At 36.0% G+C, this 25,232-nt stretch overlaps 2 protein-coding genes across 3 annotated transcripts; one reads left to right on the forward strand and one right to left on the reverse strand.

The window, feature by feature from the left end:
• The first annotated feature begins 3,512 nt into the window (after positions 1-3,512).
• On the forward strand, positions 3,513-8,434 carry LOC132303062 (probable nucleoredoxin 1). Of its 2 annotated transcripts, XR_009481067.1 has the most exons (5): positions 3,513-3,642; positions 5,562-6,041; positions 6,150-6,629; positions 6,729-7,208; positions 7,432-8,434. XR_009481067.1 is itself a non-coding variant. In XM_059800132.1 (3 exons), the coding sequence occupies exons 2-3, from the start codon at positions 6,756-6,758 to the stop codon at positions 8,113-8,115; spliced, it is 1,137 nt and encodes a 378-aa protein (XP_059656115.1). In that variant the 5' UTR covers positions 6,350-6,629; positions 6,729-6,755; the 3' UTR covers positions 8,116-8,431. The 2 variants fall into 2 exon arrangements, 1 of the variants encoding a protein (XP_059656115.1); XM_059800132.1 differs by lacking the exons at positions 3,513-3,642; positions 5,562-6,041 and having other exon boundaries at positions 6,350-6,629; positions 7,432-8,431.
• A 674-nt stretch (positions 8,435-9,108) lies between these two features.
• LOC132303063 (pantothenate kinase 2) lies at positions 9,109-24,752 on the reverse strand. Its single transcript, XM_059800134.1, has 10 exons — positions 24,443-24,752; positions 23,372-23,584; positions 22,055-22,101; positions 21,048-21,164; positions 20,134-20,253; positions 19,941-20,035; positions 19,762-19,855; positions 11,018-11,149; positions 10,074-10,186; positions 9,109-9,669 (listed from the first exon to the last, which is right to left on the reverse strand). The coding sequence occupies exons 1-10, from the start codon at positions 24,546-24,548 to the stop codon at positions 9,558-9,560; spliced, it is 1,149 nt and encodes a 382-aa protein (XP_059656117.1). The 5' UTR covers positions 24,549-24,752; the 3' UTR covers positions 9,109-9,557.
• Between the last annotated feature and the right edge of the window lie 480 nt (positions 24,753-25,232).

The raw sequence follows: 25,232 nt of genomic DNA on the forward strand, positions 1-25,232 counted from the left end.
TTTGTTATGCCTTTTGGATTAAAAAATGCGCCACAAGAATTTCAGCGTAAAATGGATACTATATTTAATAAACACTCAAAATTTTGTTGTGTTTACATCGACGATATCTTAATCTTCAGTCAAACTAAAGAAAAGCATAGAAAACATCTTGAAATTATATTCAATGAATTTATAACACAAGGACTCATTATAAGTAGTAAAAAGATGATATTAGAAAAACAAGATATTGAATTCTTAGGTTTATACATAAAAGATGGAAAAATAGAATTGCAATCCCATATTGTCAAAAAGATTCTAGACTTTCCTGATAAATTAGAAGAAACCAAGTTGCTACAAGCATTTTTAGGATTATTAAACTATGGTCGTAATTTTATTCCCAAATTAGGAGAATTAGTAAGACCTTTATATTCAAAATTAGGAAAACATGGTCAAAAGTATTTTAATACCCAAGATATGGAGTTAGTTAAGAAAATTAAATCTTTAGTCTCTCAGTTAGAACCTTTACAACTCCCACTTGAAAAAAGTTATAAATTTATTCAAACAGATGCATCAGCTCAAGGATGGACAGAATTACTTCTTCAAAGACCAACAAAAGAATCTTTTCGAGATGAAGAACAAATTTGTCGCCATGCTAGTGGAACTTTTAATAAAACACAATCTATTTTACCCTCAACAGACTTAGAAATTCTAGGAGTAACCAACTCTATTGAAAAATTTCAGATATTTCTTGGTAAAGAATTTCTTATACGAACAGATTGTGATAACATAGTTAAATTTGCAAATAAAGCAAAACAACAGCGGATGTCTGCTAAGAGATGGATTTTCTTTATTGACTGTATTACTGGAAGAGGTTTTAAACCAATATTCGAACATGTCAGAGGAAAAGATAATTATATAGCGGATATTCTATTTCGTTTACTAATCGATTGTTAAATTTTGCAGGAATGGAGATCAAGAGCAACAATAGGTATAGCCTTATACCAGGCACTTCTAATCCTCTTTTAATTATCCAAAACCCAACTCAGCAGTTCCGCGCTAGACATAATCTTTTTCCTGACCAAAAACTTATTTTAGATAATATTTGGTTTTCTCGACACAACCCCGATAGAACCCTCGTCAAAAATTTAAATACCTTAAGTGAATATTTTATATCAACTAATACAGCATATCAGAATTTACAAAAGGAGCATGAGATTCTTATATCTCATTATAAAAAGTTGAATTTAGCCTATCAAAGATCAACAGAAAACCCCACAGAGCTAACCATTTCCGAACAAATAACTAATAAAGATGAAAATCTTCAGAAAGTTCAATTTTTGCAGGTACAAACCAAGCATGCTAAGCTTCTACCCCTCTTTTCCTCAACTTACAGAGAAATCCTAAGACAACAAGTTGAGCTCTTCCCTGATGATCTCAAAGACCTTATCCTTGAAGAGATTAAGTCTGATGGTTTCACCGCATGGGTTGATATCCAAAACTACCTAAAAAATAACAGTCCACCCAAAGGAACCCGATATAACTATTTTTTCCTACGATTTATACAAACAGGCACCCAGATACCTATGTCCGTTATCTTGTTAGATGTAGATCCTATTTTCTTTATTCCTTTGAAATAACTAGAAAAACCATTTTCTCTACCAAAACAACCATTTGTTATTTAAGTAAGCTGTTAAAACTAGGAATGATCTACAGTGTCACAATACCCAAGGATACGCCTTTAGAATATCTTAATTCTCTGTGTAATTTTCCCAACCGTTTAAACCAAGCCATCGCCGTCGAACAAAAAATAACCTAGAATTTTATGCCACAAAGTCCAATTCTCCTTCAAATCCACAGTACTCCCCCAGAATGGGTAAAAGATGGAGCGATAATTTTGGGACAGCATCAAGTTTACATTCATTCTGATCCAACTGAAGTCAAGATTCTAACACGACATGTTGATTTCGCAAATAACTTTCGTGTTGAAATTGACCCTACTACCTTTAACCGTTTGGTGTACTATAAAGCTTATCGACAAATTAACCAAAGTTACAATCCTGGTTTCAGACTCTACGATCATAATATCAACATGAAAATTTTTGTTAAGGCAAGAATTCCTCATATCATTAAGTCTCCTCCAGAGATTGAGATATCCCCGGAAGTCGAAGAAATAATAAACGAGGAAAAGATGCTGTTAGAACAGCTTGAACTGACTTACAGTAACGAAGAAACTAGCTCACCAGACAGCACTGATGAATATCTGGCCCGCATGCACAGAGGAGATATCTCACCAGCTAGCCCAACCGACAGAAATCTGGATAATATGCACGAATTTTGAGGAAAAGCAAATTCTCCACAGTCTAAAGATAAAGGCAACTTCAACATCCAAGAAAAGGTAAATCCTCAATAGTGTACAGTTAAAGCAGATCCACCAAAAGCAGATTCTCAACAGCAAAAAATAGATATAATTCTCCAGAAGAAGACATCAACAGTTCAGCCATAATTTATGTCATCTTATCTCTAAAGCATCTTGAATCTCAACCATCCATGCTGCATCTTCAAACTCAACCGCCGATTCATCCCTCTCTTCTGCTATAAAAGAAGCTTCTCTGCTCAAGTAACGATCATCGAGTTTTAGAGCAAACAAGTCTCGAACCATCAAGCATCATAGCCTTCAGTTTCCAGTGTGTTTTCTTTTGTGACTTCCTTCAGTATATTTCCTTTGTAACATATAGTGTGAGAGTGTATCCATGTATAAACAATGTATATCTATGTATATATTTTCCATGAAATAAATCATTTAGTTTGCTCCTGTTCAACAAATTTCTTTTTCTTATTTAGTATTTTCAGTACTTTCGGGTAAAAGACTTCTGTCGACAAATAGATCAAATATATAGATTTTATTTAGCCAGACAGTGTAGATCCTAGAATTTTCACAGATTCCAACCAGTACAAGCAGTCTTAGTTTAATTTAGCAATTTCTTCTGTGAGTTGACTCGAACTGTTGGCTTGTTGGCCCGTTCTTTGCCGGTATTCAGGCATTTTTACATGGCGTTATCAGAGCGATATCAGGTTCGGCAGTCATTTCTGTGATTTAATTGTTAAATTGATTCTATTCTATGTTATTTTGCATGCTTTTATCTGATCGAATCCGTCTCAATTTTGGTATCAGAGCTATACTGTTTCATTAAATATAATTTATATATGCGATCTTTTGTCTAAAGAAGTCTATAAGTCTTAATTAAGTTACTGTTTAATTTTAATTTATGGCGAAAAATTAAAAAGAAAAGAAAAAAATATTAAATATTTTGTTCAACGACATTGCTGTAATTCTCTTTCATGATCTAAGACTTTTTATTATATTAAAATATTACTTTGGGTCATTTTAGTAATATAAGTTCTTTTGTGGTATAAAGCATAAAGTGAAATCTATTTTAGAGAAATATTCTCTAAGTAACATTTGGGCCTTAAGCCCATGTATTAGTAATTATACCATATATATATATATATATATAATCACCAACCCCAAGCAACACGGAGTTTATGCTAGAGAAGTTCTAGAAACAAATGGCTAACGCGAAAAACGACACCGTCTCTCACGATCTCCTCTCTCTTCTCCCCTCAGAAGAAAGGGACTTCCTTATCCGCAACAATGGTGACCAGGTACAACGTTAATTGTCTTACTTACCATGTTTAATTTCTTGGTTATTTTTTTTTTTTTATCTTGTTATAACCTTCAATCTATGATCTTTCATGGGTAATAATAAACTGATGCATTTCATCATCTTTAGATGCTTTTCTTTTCTTTTCTCAGTTTCCCCAATAGAGGAGAGAAGAGAAGAGAACTAATATAAATTTCTCAATTTTAACTTGTCTTGTGAAATAAACTAATATAAATTTCTCAATTTTTTATGTGAGTGATCTTTTCTTGCTTTTGTTTGTTTTACATATATTGTTCTTATTGGTAGCTAAAAAAGTGCTTTGATATCAAATTGATAAAGACAATACAGAAGAGAAGAAGAAATTAGGGTAAAGAAAATTTGTATCTCATAATTATAAAAAATTACCACTTGAATTTATGGAACCCTATATATATATACATATATACATATCATATACATAGGCAACTAAAATGAAATCCTAATCAAACACTAGTTAACAAATCTTATACATAAGGAAAATCACATTACAAAAATATATATATATATATATATATATATATATATATATATATATATATATAGTGGTTAGATAAATACTCACACACACCCCCACAAATGTCCACTATGGGCTCAAGCCCTCAACTCTCCTTTGAGGAAGAAGAGGTCATACCAGTTGTATTAATGGTCAAGTGCAGTATTGTTAAAGGCGCGCCTAGGCTCAAGGCGCAGGTCTAGCACCTGTTGTCATCTCAGGCTCACTGATATTTACTAGACACACATCTCGGTTGTGCCTCGTCCTATTTGGCTAGGTGCGCCTTCCTTTTTTTTTTTTTCAATGATTGTTCTATCTATGAAGCCAAAAAGGGTACTTTTGGCAACTTAATAAACAAATAAGAAAGCCTAAGCATGTCAAAAAAGGATTTTTTTGTTTAAAAGAATAAACAAATAAGAAAGTCCAAGACCGAAGATAGAAAGAGTGAGACTGTGAGAGCAACGACGAAGCCCTAGTGGCAGAGACGAATGACGAAGCCATATCAGTTCTTTCTTCTTCTTCCTCTTCTTTTCTCTCTTCTCCTCCACTCCTCTCTTCACATCTTTGTTTACTTCTTTCTCTCCGTCTAGTTTTTTTCTCTCTGTCTATTTTTTTTTGGGCTCTCTTATTTTCTCCTTTTTCTCATCTACTTCTATCTTCATCTACTTCTTTTGTCTCTGCATCTTTTTTTTTTTCTGTTTTTTTGGCTCTATTTTTTCTTTTCTTGTTAACAGTTTTTTTTAATAGATTTATTCCTTTTTGTACTCTGTTTTGCCTTTCAAGAAAACAAATTTGTGCTATGTTTTATGGTTCTTGAATGCTTATATAGTTGATGGATTTACTTTTTTATATTTGATAGTAATTTTTAGAATATTGATATGACTTGTGAGATATGAATGCTATTATGGTCGTTTAAAATTTCAATTATGCGCCTCACTTCATTCAGGCGCACGCTTTGCCATGCGCCTCCCGCCTAGGCTCCAAAGGACCTCTAGCGCCTTAAGCCTTTAATAACACTGGTCAAGTAGTTGAAAGGAAAATCTCAATAATAATAAACTAAATATAACTCGTAATATTTTCACTCTCCCCATATCCAAGCATTGGTGACACTCCCGCTTGCAAATCATGTTTTGATCTCTATAACATAACCACCTACTTGGTGCCAAATCTGAAAAAAAAGTGGATACATGTAAATTAAAGGAGCTAACCACTAAAATGATAAGCTTCCCGCACTTTTATCTCCTTGTGATTGGAATTAATGGAAAAGTGGAGTGCGGATATTATTTCCAAATTTAAGCTGTAGTGTAGTGTAATTAGTGCTATATCAATTATACTATCTGTCAAAAAGAAAAATTATATGATCTATTAAATGGATGTGATATTTGCAGGCTAAAATAGGTAATTTGGTTGGAAAGATAGTAGGGTTATATTTCTCTGGTTCATGGTGTGGTCCATGTTGCCATTTTACCCCAACTTTGGTGGAAGTCTATGAAGAACTCTCAACTAAAGGTGATTTTGAAGTCGTCTTCATTTCGTCCGATGAAGATGATGAATCATTTAATGGCTACTTTGCCAAAATGCCATGGCTTGCCATTCCATTTTCTGATACTAAGACGCGTAAACGCATCAAAGAGTTGTTTAAAGTCAGTGGGATCCCTCATCTTGTTATCCTTGACGGTACTGGTAAGGTTTCATCTGATCAAGGGGTTAGAGTTATTAGAGACTATGGTGCTGAGGCGTATCCATTTACGCCCGAAAGAATCAACATTTTGAAAGAGGAAGAAGAGGCCGCGAAGAGGGAACAATCCTTGAAGTCTATCTTGGTTTCTAGCTCCAGCGATTTTGTGATTTCAAATGATGGTAATAAGGTAATGTTTTTGTTCATTTATTGCTAACACTGCCCTAGGCCTAGTTTTCGTAGTATGTTCAATGAGTCCAATGGCATTGTCAATGATCTTCACTATGTTTATCATCAGATTCCTGTACCAGAGCTTGAAGGAAAGATGGTTGGCCTGTATTTCTTCGTAAGTGCTCATGGAGAATGCCTTGAATTTACCACGAAACTTGCAGAGGTTTACAAGAAACTCAAGGAGAAAGGAGAGAACTTTGAAGTTGTATTAATATCTCTAGATGATGAAGATGAAGAGTTCAAACAAGAATTTGGAAAGATGCCATGATTAGCCTTGCCTCTCAAGGACAAGAGCTGCAAAAAGGTTGTCCGATACTTTGAGCTTAGAGCGCTTCCTACACTTGTTGTAATCGGTCCAGATGGGAAGACGCTGCACTCCAATGTGGCTGAACTTATTGAAGAACATGGTGTTGAAGCCTACCCTTTTACACCGGAGAGGCTTGTTGAGCTCGCTGAGATAGAGAAGGCAAAACTTGAATCACAAACTCTAGAGTCAATTTTGGTCTCTGAGGATCGTGATTTTGTGATTTCAAATGAGGGTAATAAGGTAATGTTTTTGTTCATTTATTGCTAACTCTGCCCGAGGCCTAGTTTTCATAGTATGTCCAATGGCATTGTCAATGATCTTCACTATGTTTATCATCAGATTCCTGTACCAGAGCTTGAAGGAAAGATGGTTGGCCTGTATTTCTTCATAGGTTCTCACGGAGGATGCCTTGAATTTACCACGAAACTTGGGGAGGTTTACAAGAAACTCAAGGAGAAAGGAGAGAACTTTGAAGTTGTGTTAATATCTCTAGATGATGAAGAAGAAGAGTTCAAACAAGAATTTGGAAAGATGCCATGGTTAGCCTTGCCTCTCAAGGACAAGAGCTGCAAAAAGCTTGTCCGATACTTTGAGCTTAGGGCGCTTCCTACACTCGTTGTAATCGGTCCAGATGGGAAGACTCTGCACTCCAATGTGGCTGAACTTATTGAAGAACATGGTGTTGAAGCCTACCCTTTTACACCGGAGAGGCTTGTTGAGCTCGCTGAGATAGAGAAGGCAAAACTTGAATCACAAACTCTAGAGTCAATTTTGGTCTCTGAGGATCGTGACTTTGTGATCGGAAAAGGTGGTTCTGAGGTATACTTTTTAACTTCTCTTTTCGGAAATCAAGGGTTTTCTGAAAATTGTTTTCCGATAGCATAGTTAAAAATAAAATATTAGTTCTCTAGAAACTGTTTTCTCTCATTTTCAAAATTCTGAAATCAAACCGGTTCCAAATCTTAGTAAATGTGTATATTGCCAATTACACAAAGTGGTGTAAGTGATGGAACTTTGGTGTCTGTGGTTTGTTCTTGGTTAGGTCCCTGTATCTGAACTTGTTGGAAAGAACATCCTCCTCTATTTCTCAGCACATTGGTGTCCTCCATGCCGCACTTTTCTGCCTACACTTATCACAGCCTACCACGAGATTAAGGCAAAAGATGATGCATTTGAAGTTATTTTCATCTCAAGTGATCGCTATCAATCCGCTTTCGATGACTTCTTTTCAGGCATGCCATGGTTGGCTCTCCCTTTTGGTGATAAGAGGAAGGCGTTCCTCCAGCGCAGGTTCAAAATCAGAGGCATTCCTGCTGCCATAGCCATTGGAGCTAGTGGCCTGACAGTCGCTCCAGAAGCCAGGCAGCTCTTACAATCTCATGGCGCAGATGCCTATCCCTTCACCGACGATCATATCAAGATATTGGAGGAAAGGATTGATGAAATTGCAAAGGGGTGGCCTGAGAAGGTGAAAGACGAGCGCCATGTGAAGCATGAGCTCACACGCACTCGTAGGAATGGTTATGTCTGTAACGGCTGTAGGGAGTCGGGACATGGTTGGTCCTTTTATTGTAAGGAATGTGACTTTGATCTCCATCCCAAGTGTGCTCTAAAGGATGATCAGAAGATTCAGAAGGAGAATGGTGAAGGGGGTACTGCAAAAGCGGAGGGGGGATGGACCTGTGAAGGCGGTGTGTGCCGTAAAGCACGAGGAAGCCATATCTAGCATTTGCACAAGAATCATGTAGATTACTGTAACAGTTTGTGATGCTCTATATAAGGGGTCTTTGTAGATTGTGTGAAGATGTGTTTGGGAAGTGAATAAAAGTGTGAGACATCTGTAGATTGTGTGAAGATGTGTGTGTGTGTGTGTGACGATGTGTTTGGGAAGTGAATAAAATTGTGAGACATGATTGGATCATGATCTATAAGTACTAGTTGTTCAATGAAACTTGAAATTGTGTCTTAATGTTTGATTGGTTTATGTTCTTGATCTGTATTCTGTACCTGGAGCTAGAGGAATGTGGAGTTTAGGTTAGCTCATATTCAGCGTTAACTATCTTGTTTAGTCTTAACAGGTTATATTATGCAGATTAAAACGAGAACTTGGTTGTGATTCAGCATTTGTTTTCCACCATTGCAATGTTTCTCCCACAAGCTAATGATTACATAGTTCAGAACAGTCCATTACACTAGCCCAATAAAACGATACTCCAGCTTGAATAGCTCGTGGTCAACTCAATTAAAGTTTGATTTTACTAAGAAAACGAGCTGAGCTCGAGCACATTTTTGACTGAATGAGATTAGAAAGCTCAGTCGAGTCAGCTCGGCTCGTCTCATCTCACCTCACGACGAGTGAGCTCTGAATCTTTCAATTAATTTGAAATGTAATTTTGACACGTTCTCACAATTTTTCAGAGGTTTTACCTTCAGAGAGGAGGCTTAATTCTTATGTTAGGTGCAGTTTTGTCCTATGAAGCTGGATCCACTGTTGTAACAGCACCGTTCTGTGGACAGCTAAGATCATCCACACCTTGATCTTAGCCGTCCCCCTAAACTATACTGCACGACAGCAGAGGATCCGTGACATCTGTCCTATACATCGTACAAATGATTATATATATACCTGTTCACAGTATTCTCACCTCTTCTGTACAAAAGCATCAAGTAACTAAAGAAAAAAGAATAAAATTAGAAAATGAAAGATAGACAAAAGAAATGTTTGTAGACTTGCATGATATTATTGAATTCCCATCATATTCATATCCTCGTATAAAAAGAACAAGAAATAAGTTACAATGCTTCATCTTGAAAAGCTATCCTCATAAAAAAATAAAAAGAGAGAGAAAAAGAGCGAAGGGGAAAAGCACAACACTGCTCCAGTAAAGTGGGAACACTGGGAAGGTGTTCTTGTTTTATGCAATAGTATAAATAATTCTAATAATTTGTATTCGATGTGTTTTGTGGTCAAGTAGGTGTTATCAATGCTTATGGGTTAATCCCATAGAACAAATCTAGGAACAGGGATAGATTATCAGACAGATGTTATGGAAACATTCCATGTCATTGAGCAACGCTATGGTTTTATTTTCATTCAAATTCCCAGGTAGTGTGGCTGCGAATCTTATCTCCCACGTCTGAAGTATAATGCTGTTTTCATTCCGCTAACTAATTGGCCTTCAAGTCATCAAGACCGTGATTTTCATAGCTCACGAACGCACCTAATGCTCCAAGAAACCCTTCATGCCGCAAGAACATTGCCTTTGCCTCGCCTTTTGACCTGAGAAGCAGGAATATATTCGTTCAATTGAAGTCCGTGTGAGAAAAATGGACATGGGAAAAGTAAAAGAAAGAGAAGCAATGCAAAAGTGTTCCTGACGACGACCAGGGTCAGAAAATGTGGAGCAAGTAAGGAAGAAGGATCAGGAAGAGCACAATGGCATTTTATTTCATTAAAAAGGAAATTCAAAAATCTATTTTGTCTGCACGCATAATGTATTCAGAAATTTTAAGATTTAATATGATCTTAAATATTTGGCAGCAATTTTTACTAAGGATGCACTTGTGCCTTAAAATGCTAGAGTGCCAGCTTAGATTTCACATTTTTATAAAGAGCAAGGAAAAATAATTTACAGTTACTACAAGACCAAGTATCAAAATATAGAATAAGCTCCCCGTAGTTACCAGAAATTAACTGCAACAGCAATTGTGTCCATTGTATAAGCATGACCCCGAATGAAAAATCCTCCAAAAAATATCCGCTTGAGTCCAAAACGGAGCGCATTCAAATAAGAAATCTGGGGAATGAATAATAAGTAAACCAATATCAGAAACTCTATTTACCGGAACAAAAATATCAGAAACTCTATGGTATTAAAAAAATAAACCTGGAAGATTATTAAGAAATTGATTTTTTATTTTTGAGATAAGACAACAAGAGGAGATCCCGTGATAATAAGTTTCAATAAGTGCATTTTGAATGAAAAAATTATGACAATGAAATTCCACATATTTGCTCATCAAGTTCTTTGCACAATGACTAGATAGGTGAAGATTACTGTGACAGATGTGTTCCTCTTTCCTTTATTAACACTGAATTATATAATGTCACTTTTCGGTAAATATAAGAAAATGAACTTAGAGAATTCAAATGTTAAGTTTACTGATGAGAGATCAAGTAATAAATCAAAATAGAATATGAACAAAATGTTGCAAAAGAAGAAAAGGAATTGTCACGTAGAAAGTATATAAAGGGAAACGATAGAATGACTTCACAATGTGCAAGGGAATTGAGATATCCCAATTTGTTGGTTCAAATGCAAAGGGCCAAATGCCACTAGTCTTTTTAATTGTAGGATTATCTTTTCTTGCTTTTTAATTGTAGGATTATCTTTTCTTGCATATGTAGATTATAAGGAGCTTTCAAGAACTCATGCTACCCATTATGCAGCTTATAATAGTTCCTGTAACTACATAAAAATATAATTCATACAAATATACGTAGCATTATATGTGCGTCTCATATATGCTGACACATAAATTTCATCAGACCATTTTCTAGCGTGAGAAGAGCTGCTGCTCAAAATATAATTCATTGCTTGAGAGAAAGTAGTCTCATTGTACATTACCTGCCCAATATTATTTGAAATCATTCTTAGGAGCGATCGGGAGATATCTTCAGGTCTGTAGTCTTCAAGTTCTTTATTCTCAGAAATTGCCTTGCCAAAGCTACAAGCAATTGTTGTTGATGTGAGGCCAATCTGTTATCATTGGAAAAATAGTTTGCAATTAATCATTATAAGATGTAAAATGAACATGGAAACCAGTAAGTTCTCATCAACCACAATTAATTGGGACTTAAGTTACATGGACACTTCAGCACAACTGAAGTACAAATACTGAACTAAAACATCCACAAAAATTCTTGTAATACACTTCAAGATCTGTTCTTCAACTGGCACATATACGACTCAAGACAACTTACACTTTCAACATAATAGTGAAAGTTTTTGGCCGTAGATGTAAATAGAATATGATGTATAAAGCAGTTTTTTAGCATTTACTGAATATGTTGTGTTACATGCATTAGGTCCATATCAGATCTTTCAATTAGGTGTCAAAATTTAGATATCTGTAACCTAAGCTAAACAGCTGACATATCCAAGTCTCATCAAACACATTGCTTCCAGTATCATGCTGCGATGCAAAAATACTACAAGACATGATCTTTTGGTAACAACATGAACCATCTCGAATTTACTAAACAGCTACTACAATCACATAAATAACCTGCTATAACTCATTATACACAATAGATAATTAATACATGTCGACTTGGTACTATTTCTATTTATTGTATGACCCCGCTTCCTATTTCTATTTATTGTTTTGATTCACGGGGTCCCCAAAGGTGTGTCTTAGGCACCACCTACTGAACAATTTGCTCACCCCTTATATTTAATATTTTTCAGGACATGGATGGCAAGTGGCGGACGACGCTCCTCCACAGGGTTCGTAGACCGTTTTGACATACTTTGTAATTATAATCTCATTTTATTATTATTATTATTTATTTATTTATTTATTATTACTTTTTTTTTTTTTATAAACCCAGAATGACACGTATAATATGTATTGACATAGGAAAGAATGGGGTTGTCCCTAGTTGGCCTCGAGTTCGGTTAAGGACCCGGCTAATGGTTCGGAACTAAGGGTTCGGGTCGTTACAAGATGGTATCAGAGCAATGGTTCGAAAACCAGTAGGACGACGGGTAGAGGCCTACCTCGGCTTGTGTGGAATGTGATTGCATAGTTTACGAGTTTATGTGTTAAAATGTTTAATTATTTGAGAAGTATGCTTAATTGCTTACTTGTTTATATGATCACATGCCTACTTGTTTAAATGCTAAAATCTTTATTACATAGCCATGTATGCAGTATATTTATGTGAGGTAATTGAAAGCATGTTAATTGCGATGAGATGATAGGTACGACAAGTATGATAACGACAAGTGGTAAGCACGGTGTGTGTAATTTTATTTTAAATGATAATGTGGCAAATAGTGAGTACGGTAGGTGTAAGTATGTCTCGTATGGTATTGTGACGAATATTTAGGCATGGTTATGCAAGTATTATTTTTTTAAAATGAAAGACGGGGTGTTTATTTACTTTTAAATTATGGGACACGATTATATCATGGTATGAAGTACGATTATTATGTATGTGTGATCACATGTACGGGATGGTTGCTAGTACGGTGGGGGTCTTTGTCACGGCATTGAGGATTGTGTAAGTTTGACTTGAGTAGGCGAGGAGCTCGGTTGCTCCAGGGTTGTTTGGGTGCTGGTTCTTGTCGAACTAAGGGCGTGGTCTTCTAGCTCGTGGATTGAGCTATTTGGCGTGTAGTCATCCTGATCTTCTTAGTTGCATTTTGTGTGGTGCTTAGAGCACGACTTTAGAACGAGTTCATATTTCATGGCAAGGTGCCCTTATTGTGTGTGAGTTTCATGTTTTGGTGTATGGGTTCTGGTGACCATGGGGGTCAAATGTACGAGTAAGGGTGTCGGTATGACCTTAGGAGGTCAGTGTTTGCAACTTAGGTCACGGTTTGGTGTGGAGGTTCTTTTCAAACCGGTCGTGGTAGGTGTGACGGGGGTTGTTTGAATCACGAATGTAGTCTATGGACTGTAAATATGTATTTCGAGCATTTTGGAATGGCTTAAGGAAGTGTGTTGGTTTGATTGTCGTGGGAACTTGTTGGATTCTGTAGGTCTATGATGATTCAGGACCAGTTGCGGAATGTAGATCATTTCATGGTCTTGCAGGAGTCTGTTATAGAGGTTAGTTTGTCGAGGAGTGATTCTCATTTTGGATAGTTACAGGAGCGTGTTACGGGTAATCGACTCTCAGTGAGACGGTTGCATGGCTCAGTTGATGAGCGGGGTTTTGGGTTGGTGCAGCTGTCTAGAAGGTCTCGAAGTGAAGTATGGTGGTCAGTTTTATCTGTGTAGGGCAGGGTTACACGACAAGGTAGGTAGTATGAGGTCACTGGAGTGCTTGGTTATTTATGGATGAAGTGATAGCCGGTGAGTATTTTGTTATCAAATGAATTATGTTCTAGAATTTGAAAGCTGTGGATTAGGGTTGTATTTCAGATTAGATCTGGAGTATCAAGAGATAGTGCTTGAGGATTCGAAGAGATAGACTAATGATTGGAGTGATTGGGACGAGGTTGATCTTGTAGATTAGTTGGTAGCCCTATTTGATTTTTGTCGGGGCCAATAATGTTTTAAGGAACGAGAATGAGGAAAAGTAACAATGTTGAACTTAGGGTATGAAATTTCCTTGTTTGGATGCGTAGATCGCTTAGAAAGAGTGGTTCGATGTTGTCGGTTAACCGTTAATGATTGAGGGCATCGTTGATGGTATTAAGGTGACAATTGGTTGTTGAGCATTTGAGATTTGTGCTCATTTTGTTTTGAAGGTTTGTCGGCATGACATTGCCGTATAGAGGTTCTTTTCAAATGATAAAAAGTGGTTGTTGTGGGGGAGTATTGAGAGTAATGCTTATTCTTTTGTTATGATGGTATTATTTTAAGGATGTTTAAGGAATAATTGCTTAGTTGTGGCTTGATGGTCTGGTGGGGTGATAGGTTGAATCGTTGTTCTGAATGAGTGACAGTAGAAGCGTTATGGCATGATGTTTAGCGTTGATGAGTATAATGGTTTCAGGTATAATCCAAGGATGGATTAAAATTGTGAGTGTTGTTGTATGTTATCCGGTAGGTAATGAGATTGTGCCTAGTTGAGGCGATTGTGGACGGCTTAGTCTTTAGAACCAGCGAGAGTTATGTTGCCGGATAAACACCTTTTTCTTTTAAAGAGTCAGTGGACTGTTGTGACTGAGGTCACAGGTCTTATGTGCACGGTGTTCGAGGTAGTGTCATTTTGAAGGGTGAAGGTGGAATGGGTGGTAAAGAGTCATTTTACGGCTTAGAGGTTGTCATTTGGGAGTGACGGTTTCTAGATGGGATGGGACACGGTGTCCGAAAGGTTTTTGATTATTTATAGTGATCGAGTATCGTGAGCATTAGTGCTCTTATCTGGATGGTTTTGGTTGGCATAAGTATTTCGGTGTAGCATATGTGACGTTCCGTGTTAGTGTTTGACGGTCCGTCAGTGGCAAGGTCGCCTAGAATTATATTCGTAGTCTCGTATGTGTTTCTAGTTGGTTCTCCTCCTTGTGTGTAAGGAGTTCATTTCATCTCAGATGAGATTGGGTGTCCACAGTTGGACGAAGTGAGTAGCATGTGACAAGGTGTCAGGTGCATTCAGATGTGAGTCGTCAGTCTTTTGTGAGAGTAGGGTTTGTTACCCTTTCCGTTTGTTCTAGTCCTGGCAAGTATGTCGTTTATCGTGAGCCTTGTTCTCCATTTAGGAATTGTGCGTGTCCGCAGATAGACAGACCTACGTGTGGTTTCTTATGCGGTTAGAGTTCACCGATAAAGGTTTGGTTGAATGGGTTGACTCACTTCCACGGAGGGAGGTGGAGTCTTTGGTTTTTGTAGTACTTGTTCTGAGAGTGGTCTTGACCGGTGGTGTGTGAGGCACGAGTTGCTGAATAAGGATTGTGTGTTTCCGGTGCCTGGTACGAGCGGCGATGGCTAGGGGTGTGTCGTGAACTGGAAGTTTAAGGATGATTAGGTGATGTGATGTAAGTCATGTACTTGGGTGTTTTTCTAGACATTTGATTCGAGCGGTGTCTTGAGGTTTTAAGCATGAGATGGTTTTATTGTGTGTTTTAACAAGGTAAGAATTGAATCGAGTAATGTTATGAGTTACCTGGTGTGGATGTTATGAGGAAATTAGAGATCTTTAGTAATGGTTGATAATTGTGACGTTTGGTGCTATGTTATTTTTGACTTGCTACGATTTGCATGATTGAGGAGCTATTGAGATTTTTTAGAGTCGGTGTGTGACTGTATAGTTATTGAGATTATGTGGGACGACGGATGGATAGTGAGTGGATCTCTTGGTTGTTTTGTGGACTATGTGAGACTGTGTTTGAGGTTTGGACGTAAGGACAGGAACGGCATCTGTGCTGAGATCGGATCGAGGATGAGAATGGCCTAGCCAACCATTTCTCTTGAATCAGTCCCTCTTTAGCACGATGTCAGGTCAATGGTCAAAGATCAATGATTGTTTAAACTTGTCAGGGACAGCGAGAGCATGGTACTGTGTGTCGTGTCGGTGTAACAATGTAGATTCAAATGGTTTGTCTCAGGTGACGAGGTGTGTTAGGTGAACCATGTGTCCGATAAAGGGTTTACAGTACGATCATTAATTATCGAAATTCTTGTTATGGTTTTTCCTATTGGGACTTCTTGTCTCACCACCCTCCAGTTTCAGGTACCGAAGATGGACAGGGATCGTAGATTCGGGCTTAGGCTGAAGAGTTGGCATTGAGGATTTATTTTATTTATTTGGGGAATTTTGTACATATTTGAGGAAATTGATTTTGTATAAAAGAGGACAGTTTTCTTATGATAACGGGATTATAATGATGTATTTGTATTTGAATGAATTGAGGATTTTATTAGCCTGTACTCAGCCGGAAGTGTGAGTGTAATGATGATGTAGACGGGTGTGAGTGGGCGAGTGTGTAGTACTGCTCAGTTACCACTCGTAACCGGGTATGTGTGGGCGGATGGCGTTCACCGGCAACTACTGGATGGTTGGTTAGTGTGGTTGGGCAGGTAGCCCAGATTTGTTATTGTTTGTTTTTTTTAGTGGACGGGTGACGCATCGACTAACTATCACAACGGTTACGGAGTATGTGAGCGGGTGACTAGCACTAGCAGCTACCACAACGTCCTACATATCACTGTATTTCACATCGTCTGGGGTAAAGATTTATAGATTTGGTTTTGTGGTTATTGGTGTTTTCAGGTATACAGACTATTGGATCTGAATTTCAAGGACGAAATTCTTTTTAAGTGGTGGAGATTGTGATAACCCGAATGTTTTTTAGAATTTTAATTTAATTTATTTTACGATTTTTAGTGATCTTAATTAGAGACTTCAGTTTTATAATTTTGTTGCATATTTGTTGGTGGAGCAGAATCCGAGAAAAGAGAGATTTGGGTTGATTTGGTTTTTACACTTGTATATATATATATATATATATATATATATATATATATCATTTAAAGGTTGGATAGGCTGGTTGCCGAAATTTGTGTGAGAAAGAAATTTTGATTTTTTTTAATGATGGCTTTTTGGCGCGGGTCCCACTATGAGTTTTGTTTGACCAAAACTCTTTTGGTCTTGATTTGTGCACGTGGGCTACTATGTGGTTGGTGATGATATGTATGAAGATTTTTAAAGATTTTATTGGTTTTGTGCTATTGTATCTATAATATATATATATATATACATATATTGTGTCAGATGGTGATAAAAAATAAAAAAATAAAAAAATAAAAAAAAATAAAAGAAAATTAGAGAGATGGCAGTGTGAGAACCGAGAGTACACAGAGAAAGAGAGCTGAGACGGAAAGAGTGATACAGAGTGAGTTTGCAGATAGATGACCAAGAGTTGAGGATAGAGAGGAGCTGAGGAGGCCCGAAGCTTGAAGTTTGATGAGTCTTTTCAAGGTAGGGGTCTCTAATCCACAAAATTTTGCACCTTTGTGAGTTAATTTTATTTAATTAGTGTCCTAGCATGCTAATTTGTGTTGATTTTACTCTAAAGTGATTTAATTGTGTATATGAAGTATATGATTTTATGTGTAGTTGATGTTGTGCAAATTAACATACTTAATTTGAATTGATTGCCTTGAAAATAATTTTATTGTTGTAAATGAAATCTATGATTATGTGTATTAATTAAATTGTATGAAACGCATGAGTGTAAATTTCCATGCCATGATGTTTAAGACCTTGCTAGAAATTGCTATGTAGAAGCATGTTAAATTGTGCAGTGGAAATTTATTTATTTTCATAGTAATGATAAGCATGTGACATGCATTCATAGCATTGGGCATGGAAAAAGGGTAAAATGACTTGAAACAAATGGAAAAGAAATTTTTGGGGAAATGATTTGATTAAAGTGTTTTTGAGAAAACCCGGTCGCCGCGGAGTCACCAAAGGGCCGGTGTGTTAATATAGCCTAGAGGGAACTAAACATACTACCCTAGCATGGTTGAGCTATCTGAGCCCTAAATGACGCTGCGGAGGTACCAAAGGTCAGGGACAATAGCCAATCCTTCTCTCGTGTTGCTGCGGAGTCACCAAAGGGCGGGTTATATTAACAATTTGTGAAGTGATGGATGTTTTTCTGAAAATGGGGAGTGACATGCATGGCATACATTCATGGCACAGCGTTATTATTTTGGAATTGGAATTAATGTTATGTTCCCTCCCGGCACAGTATGAGCCCGCTTCCTATTTCTATTTATTGTTTTGATTCACGGGGTCACAAGAGCTGTGTCTTAGGCACCACCCACTGAGCAATTTGTTCACCCCTTATATTTAATATTTTTCAGGACACGGATGGCAAGTGGCGGACAACGCTCCTCCACAGGGTTCGATGAGTTCGTAGACCGTTTTGACATACTTTGTAGTTATAATCTCATTTTATTATTATTATTATTATTATTATTTAATTATTTATTTATTATTACTTTTTTTTTTTTTTTTTATAAACCCGGAATGACACGTATAATATGTATTGACGTAGGAAAGAATGGTGTTGTCCCTAGTTGGCCTCGGGTTTGGTTAAGGACTCGGCTAACGGTTCGGACCTACGGGTTCGGTCGTTACAGAAATTTATTTAAACAATGTAACACAAGTATTGACTTATTTATATATTCTAAGGCTATCCTTACAAAAAAGGCTTATTAATTATTTTTTACTAAATTAATGAAAATAATAGATTTATGCATGAAATAAATAATATTCATTCCATATGTAATATGTGATAAGAGAAAATGAAAAATATATATATATAATACAAGTCAAAAGCACAAAAGAATTATGAATCATAACATATATATTATATAATATGCATATGTATAATTACTTATGGTTAATATAATTAAAATTTTATGTTTGTTGTGTTTTGGGAAAAAAAATGACAAGTTCTATTTAGATTAAATAAATAACAAATAACTATAATTAAGTAGAGTGGAGGTGCAATGTGAAAAATTTAGTATTACTTATCAAAAAAAAAAAAAAAAAAATTGTGAAAAGGTTAGTACAAATGTATCTCTATGCCTTCTTGCATCTTTTATCAGTTTTAGGCAAGCATGCATTCTAAAATTTAGTATAAATTTATCAACTGGACTATGCTCCCATTACATGAGAGGTGCCTGGGTATGATTCCCACTCACCACACTTCCTTTCTTTCCGAAAAAAAAAAAAAAAAAAAAAAAAAATTTATCAGTTTTTGCATGCATTCTTGCATCTTTTATCAGTTTTAGGCAAGCATGCATTCTAAAATTTAGTATAAATTTATCAACTGGGCTATGCTCCCATTACATGAGAGGTGCCTGGGTATGATTCCCACTCACCACACTTCCTTTCTTTCCGGAAAAAAAAAAAAAAAAAAAAAATGAAAAAAAGAAGATTGTTGGGCACCAGTGGGTTAGAAATCCGTTGCATGAAGTCTATAAAACGTAATCATCATTTTGGGAATTCAGAAAATTAATTTCCTTCACTATTCATTCATATAGGGGTCATCGCTTGGATGCTTTATGCACAAGTAAAAAATGCTCAAGGCGTCAAGCGTGAGAACACGATTTCGGATCCTGAGAACATTCACTTTGGGCAAATAATGCCAAAGGTTAGATTTTTATTCAGTTTATCCTTTGCAACATCCTCATTTAATGGGGTACTACACTAGATCATGACTATTCATTCATATAGATGTTAGCCAGAAATCAACCCTATTTTTCTCAGGGAAACAAAATTTTAGTATAAAATGAGGGGAAAAGAGGTAGAGAGGAAGATATTTCCTCTAAAAGTGGAAAAAATATATATATGATTAAGAACAAAAAGATCTCCAAAACTACGTCCATAAATCGTAGCTCCTCTTTTGGAAGGAAATGGCTCCTAAGTTTGGGATCTGAAAATCTAAATAAAAATAATGGCCTAAGACCACTCAATTAAATCAGATAGCCACTTGACACCATATTACCAATTATTTTAATTTTAAGGCTCCCTTAAATTCTGGACCCAACTCACACTCTGCAGATATTGGCTGCTTCCCCCCCTAGATATATATTGCATAATGAGTTATATTGCACCTTATAGTTCACTTGTTTCCACGGTAAACAACATTGCAATAAATTGTATTGAAAGATAAAGTACCTTTGAATAGTCCATTCCCCCATAGATGTCTCCAACAAGCATGTCTATCACTCTGTTATTACCACAATGACTCAACTCCAGCAACTCATCAAAACTGAAAAGGAAGTAAATTTATATTAAAAGGCAATTCAAATGAGCAGATTAACAAGACACCAAAGTAGGAAAACGATCATAATAACCTCTTGCACTTGGTTAAGAGCCTTCCCAAACCCCAAAAAGTGCCTCCACCCACACTTGTTCCACTAACTCGCTCAAACTTTCCATTTCCGTCTACCTATATAAGGACAGCTGACAATAAATTATAAAATTCAAAAAGGCTTAGATGAATAAAATACAATCAGTAATTGGAATAAGATATATGTTGAGAATAACCTTTATCATGCTAACTCCAGACCCGATATTTACAAGGAGATAGGGGTACAAATCGTTGTGGTCAATCTGCACATCTTCCTCCTTCCCATCCATATATGAAAAAGCTTCAGGGTGGACTGCCTATACAACAAACAGAAAGAATGACAATTGACACTGACAGAAAACAAAGAAGAAAAAAGTAGCAGCACACTTGCAACAAGCAATGCATTTAATGTATAAAAGAGTGAAGGTAATTTTTAACATCAATTATGAAGCTATACTAGGAACAAGCACTAACCATGTAAGTAGAGAATATACAGCACATCATAATAGAATTCTTCTATTTAAAATATCCCATAACCTTCTACCCATCTGATGTCGCAGCTCCATAATTTGGATTTAGTAGCCAATCATGTTTAGTGGTCTGCATGAATACCAGTCCTTTCAAAGATAGGACCCTTACACATATTCACTTATTCAGTAAGCATGCTGAGTGGTTACTGCTCCATAACTGGAGCCACTGCCCCCTCTAGATGCTGAGTGCTGCATTCATTTCTCAGTCTATTTTTCATTCTATTGCTACTCATCTATCACAAGATCATTATTTCTGCTATAATTGTGTTTCAAACACATTGCTTTTAATTGTCCAACGTTCTGCACCATAATATTAATGAAATAATTCAGGAAAAAAAAAATAGTTAATGCATAACTGGCCTCATAATTGTGTTAAAACTTTTCCTTCAACATTCCATCCATCCTACTCTAATTCTATGGCAACATCCTCATCAATCTCTCTTTCCTAAGTTTCCTTATAGATAATCGACCCAAGATAGCATTAAAAACAATAATTGTATTTCCTTTTAGATAATCGACCCAAGATAGCATTAAAAACAATAATTGTATATACCAAAACATGTGCAATATTAGGATCTCACCTTGAGCAGAAAGTTTGATCCAGCCACAAGACAATTCATTTCATCTACTTTGTCAAGATTAACACCAAGCTTCTCTTTAAATAGGTCTGCGAACTTGTAAGCCCCACCACCTGTGGCCTTCACAAAGATTTTAAGCAATTAGTACGTTTCGAATTATGTATCATAAACATAGATGTCTTATTGCAAAAGAATGAATTACTCGTATAATTATAGAATATGGGTGTGCTTAGTAATCCGATGAAATTGAATTTTATACTAGTTTCAAAGGACACATCCATCAATTTGAACAGGTCACTGGAGAAATTGGAACGACCATCACAAATTAATGGTAATGAAATTTTATGACCATCTCCATTTTAAATATAAAGTGGTGCTGAAAAAAAATAAAAATAAAAATAAAATTCCATAATGGGGCAATTCAACTTTTAGACATCCAAATGCCCCAAAGACTAGCATATTTTCTGACACTCACTGTGAAAATGCTTATGGCAGCTCAAAATTATAAGAATAGCCAGGAAGTAAAGAGCTCAGCCATTGGAAACTATATATTTCAAAGTTCAAATTTTAAATTTGAATATGTAAATTTAGGGTATAAAATAACTTGAGAATAGAATGGATCAAAGCTAAAAGGTGAAAGGCTTTTTACGATGAGCATTGACAGAAGGTTGAAATTTGCAAAAATGTTGAATCAGTTAGCAGTTCAAAACAAAGCATGATCTTTGAGTTAAAAGGTCAATATTCTTGCTACCTAATAGGCTAATATATTAAAATGTGACTCATAAATAAATTATTCCAGTAAAATTTTTCGATTTCAGTAGGAAAGCCCCTACTCAATTGTCGAACGGAATACTGATACTTTCTTGTCTTGTCAATTACTACATTCTGGTCATTGCCTTTGTTATTATGTAATTTTCAGTATCATATGATGGCAAGAATGGCAAGCTTGGAATCATAGAATAAAACAAATAGTAATTGAAACTCTTCAAAATCATAAAAACAAACTTTACCTTTATAATGTTCTTGTCATTAAAAACAGCCTCCTGATGCCAATTACCTGAATTCATCTTTAGCCATAAGAAAATCAGAAGTAGAACCAAGACACCAACATTAACAAAATCGACAACAAACATGAAAGCAACTTCAAGGAAGAAATAGCTCAAATAAGTATAGACCTCAAAAGAATAAATCCTACCAGCCTACTTGGGAGCAACTAATAATTTTTACTTTTAAATTTATTTTTGTATTTTGCTAAAAAAGAAATGATCTTTAATTAGCATTGACCACTAAAATGAACTTTGATGGCCCACTTGGAATACATATCATTTTCAACCTTTGCACTTTTTGCAATTACCAAATATAGCGTACCATAGTACCTTTTCACAAAATCAATTCCCAATTAATTGAAAGATAATTTTGTGTAAAATTCAGTGTTCCAACTCTTAATCATATTCACAAGGAAACTGTTATAGACAGTATGGTTGCTCTCTTTAAAAACTAAGGGAAGATCAATTTATAGAAGTTCAGAAAATAGAAATTCTAGGAAATATCGCACTCGCAACCTCTGACACATACTTTACTTTATACTTCTCATGGAGACATGCTGTACTCTTGTCTTTTACAAATTATCTCTAGTGATTTTGAAGCACACTACCACTGTTAAATGAGCTAAGTACAACCTTTGGTTTGAAATTCAATTGCTTGACAAGCCAAGCTTTACAAGATGCTTCACTTGTTGACTTGATTAAGCCCACGATAGTTGAGGTAGTCATCAACTTTTAGACAAAAACCTTCTCCAACGAAAAGACAAAAAGAAAAAGAGTTTGCAAGAACCATAGAAGTTCCAAAGATATAAATATTTACTGTAGATACTAATTTTTACCGCAAAGACGGGAGTTTCAGGTTCAGGTACAGACCCAAATGGTAAATTAGGCGGCAGATCGACCAGCTTATAGAAAGCTAATAAACAAGCTGGAGTCAGTCTAACACATAAGAAGAAAACTTAAAGAACCTGGTTGACCTTTTACTCAAGTCTCAAAAGTTCAGTTCAAGTTCAATCGGCACAAAAGCCAGAGTAACAATAAATGGCTTGCCTAAGCTCGTCAGCTAGAAAATTTACTCAACTCACTTCCAACAATGCTTAAATTGAATGGATTAATAAATAGCTATGCTGAGCCTGCCAGCACACTCAAAAAAGACTGAAATACAATAGTGTGGGTCAGAAATCACTCTTCCTTGAATATGGTTCCAAATTTATCTCAAGTTTGTTAAGTGATTCCATAAAAAGTTCCAATTGGAATTGGAATAATAATATGAAAGAACCATACCATGGCGATGAAGTTGCTTGGATAAAATAAATTCTAAGCAGTCATTGATCTTGGTCGTTTCAAACTTTGCAAAATGGAGTTTCCCACCAAGGACCGGACAGTTGATATCATCGTTGGGGACACCCAAATCTTCCTTTGGAGGACTCTTCCCCTCCTCATCATCAGCTGCACAATTATTATTACTTGACAAATACACCAACTTGATGAGAGAACCTGCCAACAAAACCAAGTTACCCCAATGTAGTCAAATCTAAAGAAAACACTAGCAAGATCACAGAAAGGTCAAACTAAACATTCCTCAAAAGCATAAGTTTTTCACAACAATATTTTTACTAATGCAAAATTGAGAAATAAATTGATTAAAATATGTGCTTATAAAAATACACCTCTTAAAGGCATAATATTGTAGGATTCATGGTAACAGGAGCAAAACGACATCACTGGCAGTCTCACTTCCAAATTGCAAAAGCTTGGTAGAATGGCAAAAATAATCGATGAGGAAGAAATGGGGTTTCATTTAAACTATGATTATGAAAAGTAAATCAGTAAAGTAAAACAGGGTATGTGTCACCGTGAAAATTGGTTCATTTTGCTTAGTATGATCACTACCTGAAATCAACCACATACTGCAATTTCCCAATTAATGAATATTTAGAGCAAAGCAAGGTCCAATCAATTAGGTTCAGAAACTTTCCATATTTAGCTAAATGTCAAATTTTGTATCACATAGCCTAAAAATTAAATGCATGGCCATGGAGTTCTGAGTTGACTTGTGATACCCCAACCTTGCAAGAAACAGTAAGTGTTCAAAAAAAAAAAAACAAAATCAGTCTGTGCCAAACCCAACTCGAAACAGCTCAGAAGGAAGTGAAGTAGGAGGGAACAAGGCTAAACGAAGTCGTGTTGCGTTGGTTAAGCACAAAATTCAGGTAAAAGTATTGTGGAAAAGAGACGAATAATCAAAAGAAAATTCAAAGAATGAGAATCAAAGTCCAATATGAGAAATCTATATACATATATATTACACAATGAAGATTCACAAAAACAAAATAGATAGAAATTTGATTTCACCTCCAATGTCCAAAGCCAGATGTGAAAACTCATCGACGGATGATTTCTGCATCACAATCTTTGAATCTCTCTTCTCCGAAGTCGCTTGGATTCCATTTTCCCCCATCTCTCTCTCTCTCCCTAAATTTTAGCTCCCAATAACATGAATTTAAGCTGTTCAAATCAACTTTCTCTCTCTACATATTATATACACACACATGTATGTATTGTGAACAAGTAAAGTAATCAGACCTGCAAGTTAAACTGCAAATTCGTCTGCTTCTACCTAACCCTGGTGAATGGAAGGCCTCACAGACGAGTAGGACTTTGGAGACAATTTCAATGTTGTTTTGACTTTGCGATTTCAACATCTTCTTCGAAAAGGGCACTATAAATGCTTGCGTGTCAGTCAGGGATTGAATGGTATGATGTACGCGCGAAATGGCTATTAAGGATAGCATTACTGTTTGAGGGGTAATTTAGTATTTTGATATTTTTTTTTTTAAACCAAGTCAATTATTTACATGGATAAAATGACCGAAATACCCAACGCTCACAAATGGGCGGTCAAATAAGGCGATGCGCATGTTATATCTGCTGCGTAGGTCGTAACTGCCATTAACCTGATTGGTTGTCAAAATTGAAAATGATAGTGGCATTATGATAGTGAGGATGTGTGTGTGACCAAATTAGAAAGAGTAGGCTAATTATTCATTTATGACAAGAGTCACCTTGTTTTGTTAGTATTTTATTCTATTTTATTTTATTTTGAAAAATTTATAAAAAAAAAAAAATTATTTTACTTTTCAAA

Source organism: Cornus florida, unplaced genomic scaffold, assembly GCF_030987335.1.
Source record: "Cornus florida cultivar Cherokee Brave unplaced genomic scaffold, ASM3098733v1 CherokeeBrave_3.0.0_Hap2_Chr04, whole genome shotgun sequence".
NCBI lineage: Eukaryota > Viridiplantae > Streptophyta > Magnoliopsida > Cornales > Cornaceae > Cornus > Cornus florida.

Coding starts and splice junctions, on each gene's coding strand:
- LOC132303062 (XM_059800132.1), top strand. CDS start 6,756: ATGGTTGGCCTGTATTTCTTCATAGGTTCTCACGGAGGATGCCTTGAA. Junction 7,209..7,431: donor TCGGAAAAGGTGGTTCTGAG/GTATACTTTTTA, acceptor GTTCTTGGTTAG/GTCCCTGTATCTGAACTTGT.
- LOC132303063 (XM_059800134.1), bottom strand. CDS start 24,548: ATGGGGGAAAATGGAATCCAAGCGACTTCGGAGAAGAGAGATTCAAAG. Junction 19,856..19,940: donor CTCTTAACCAAGTGCAAGAG/GTTATTATGATC, acceptor CTTCCTTTTCAG/TTTTGATGAGTTGCTGGAGT. Junction 11,150..19,761: donor GGGGAATGGACTATTCAAAG/GTACTTTATCTT, acceptor CAATGATAACAG/ATTGGCCTCACATCAACAAC.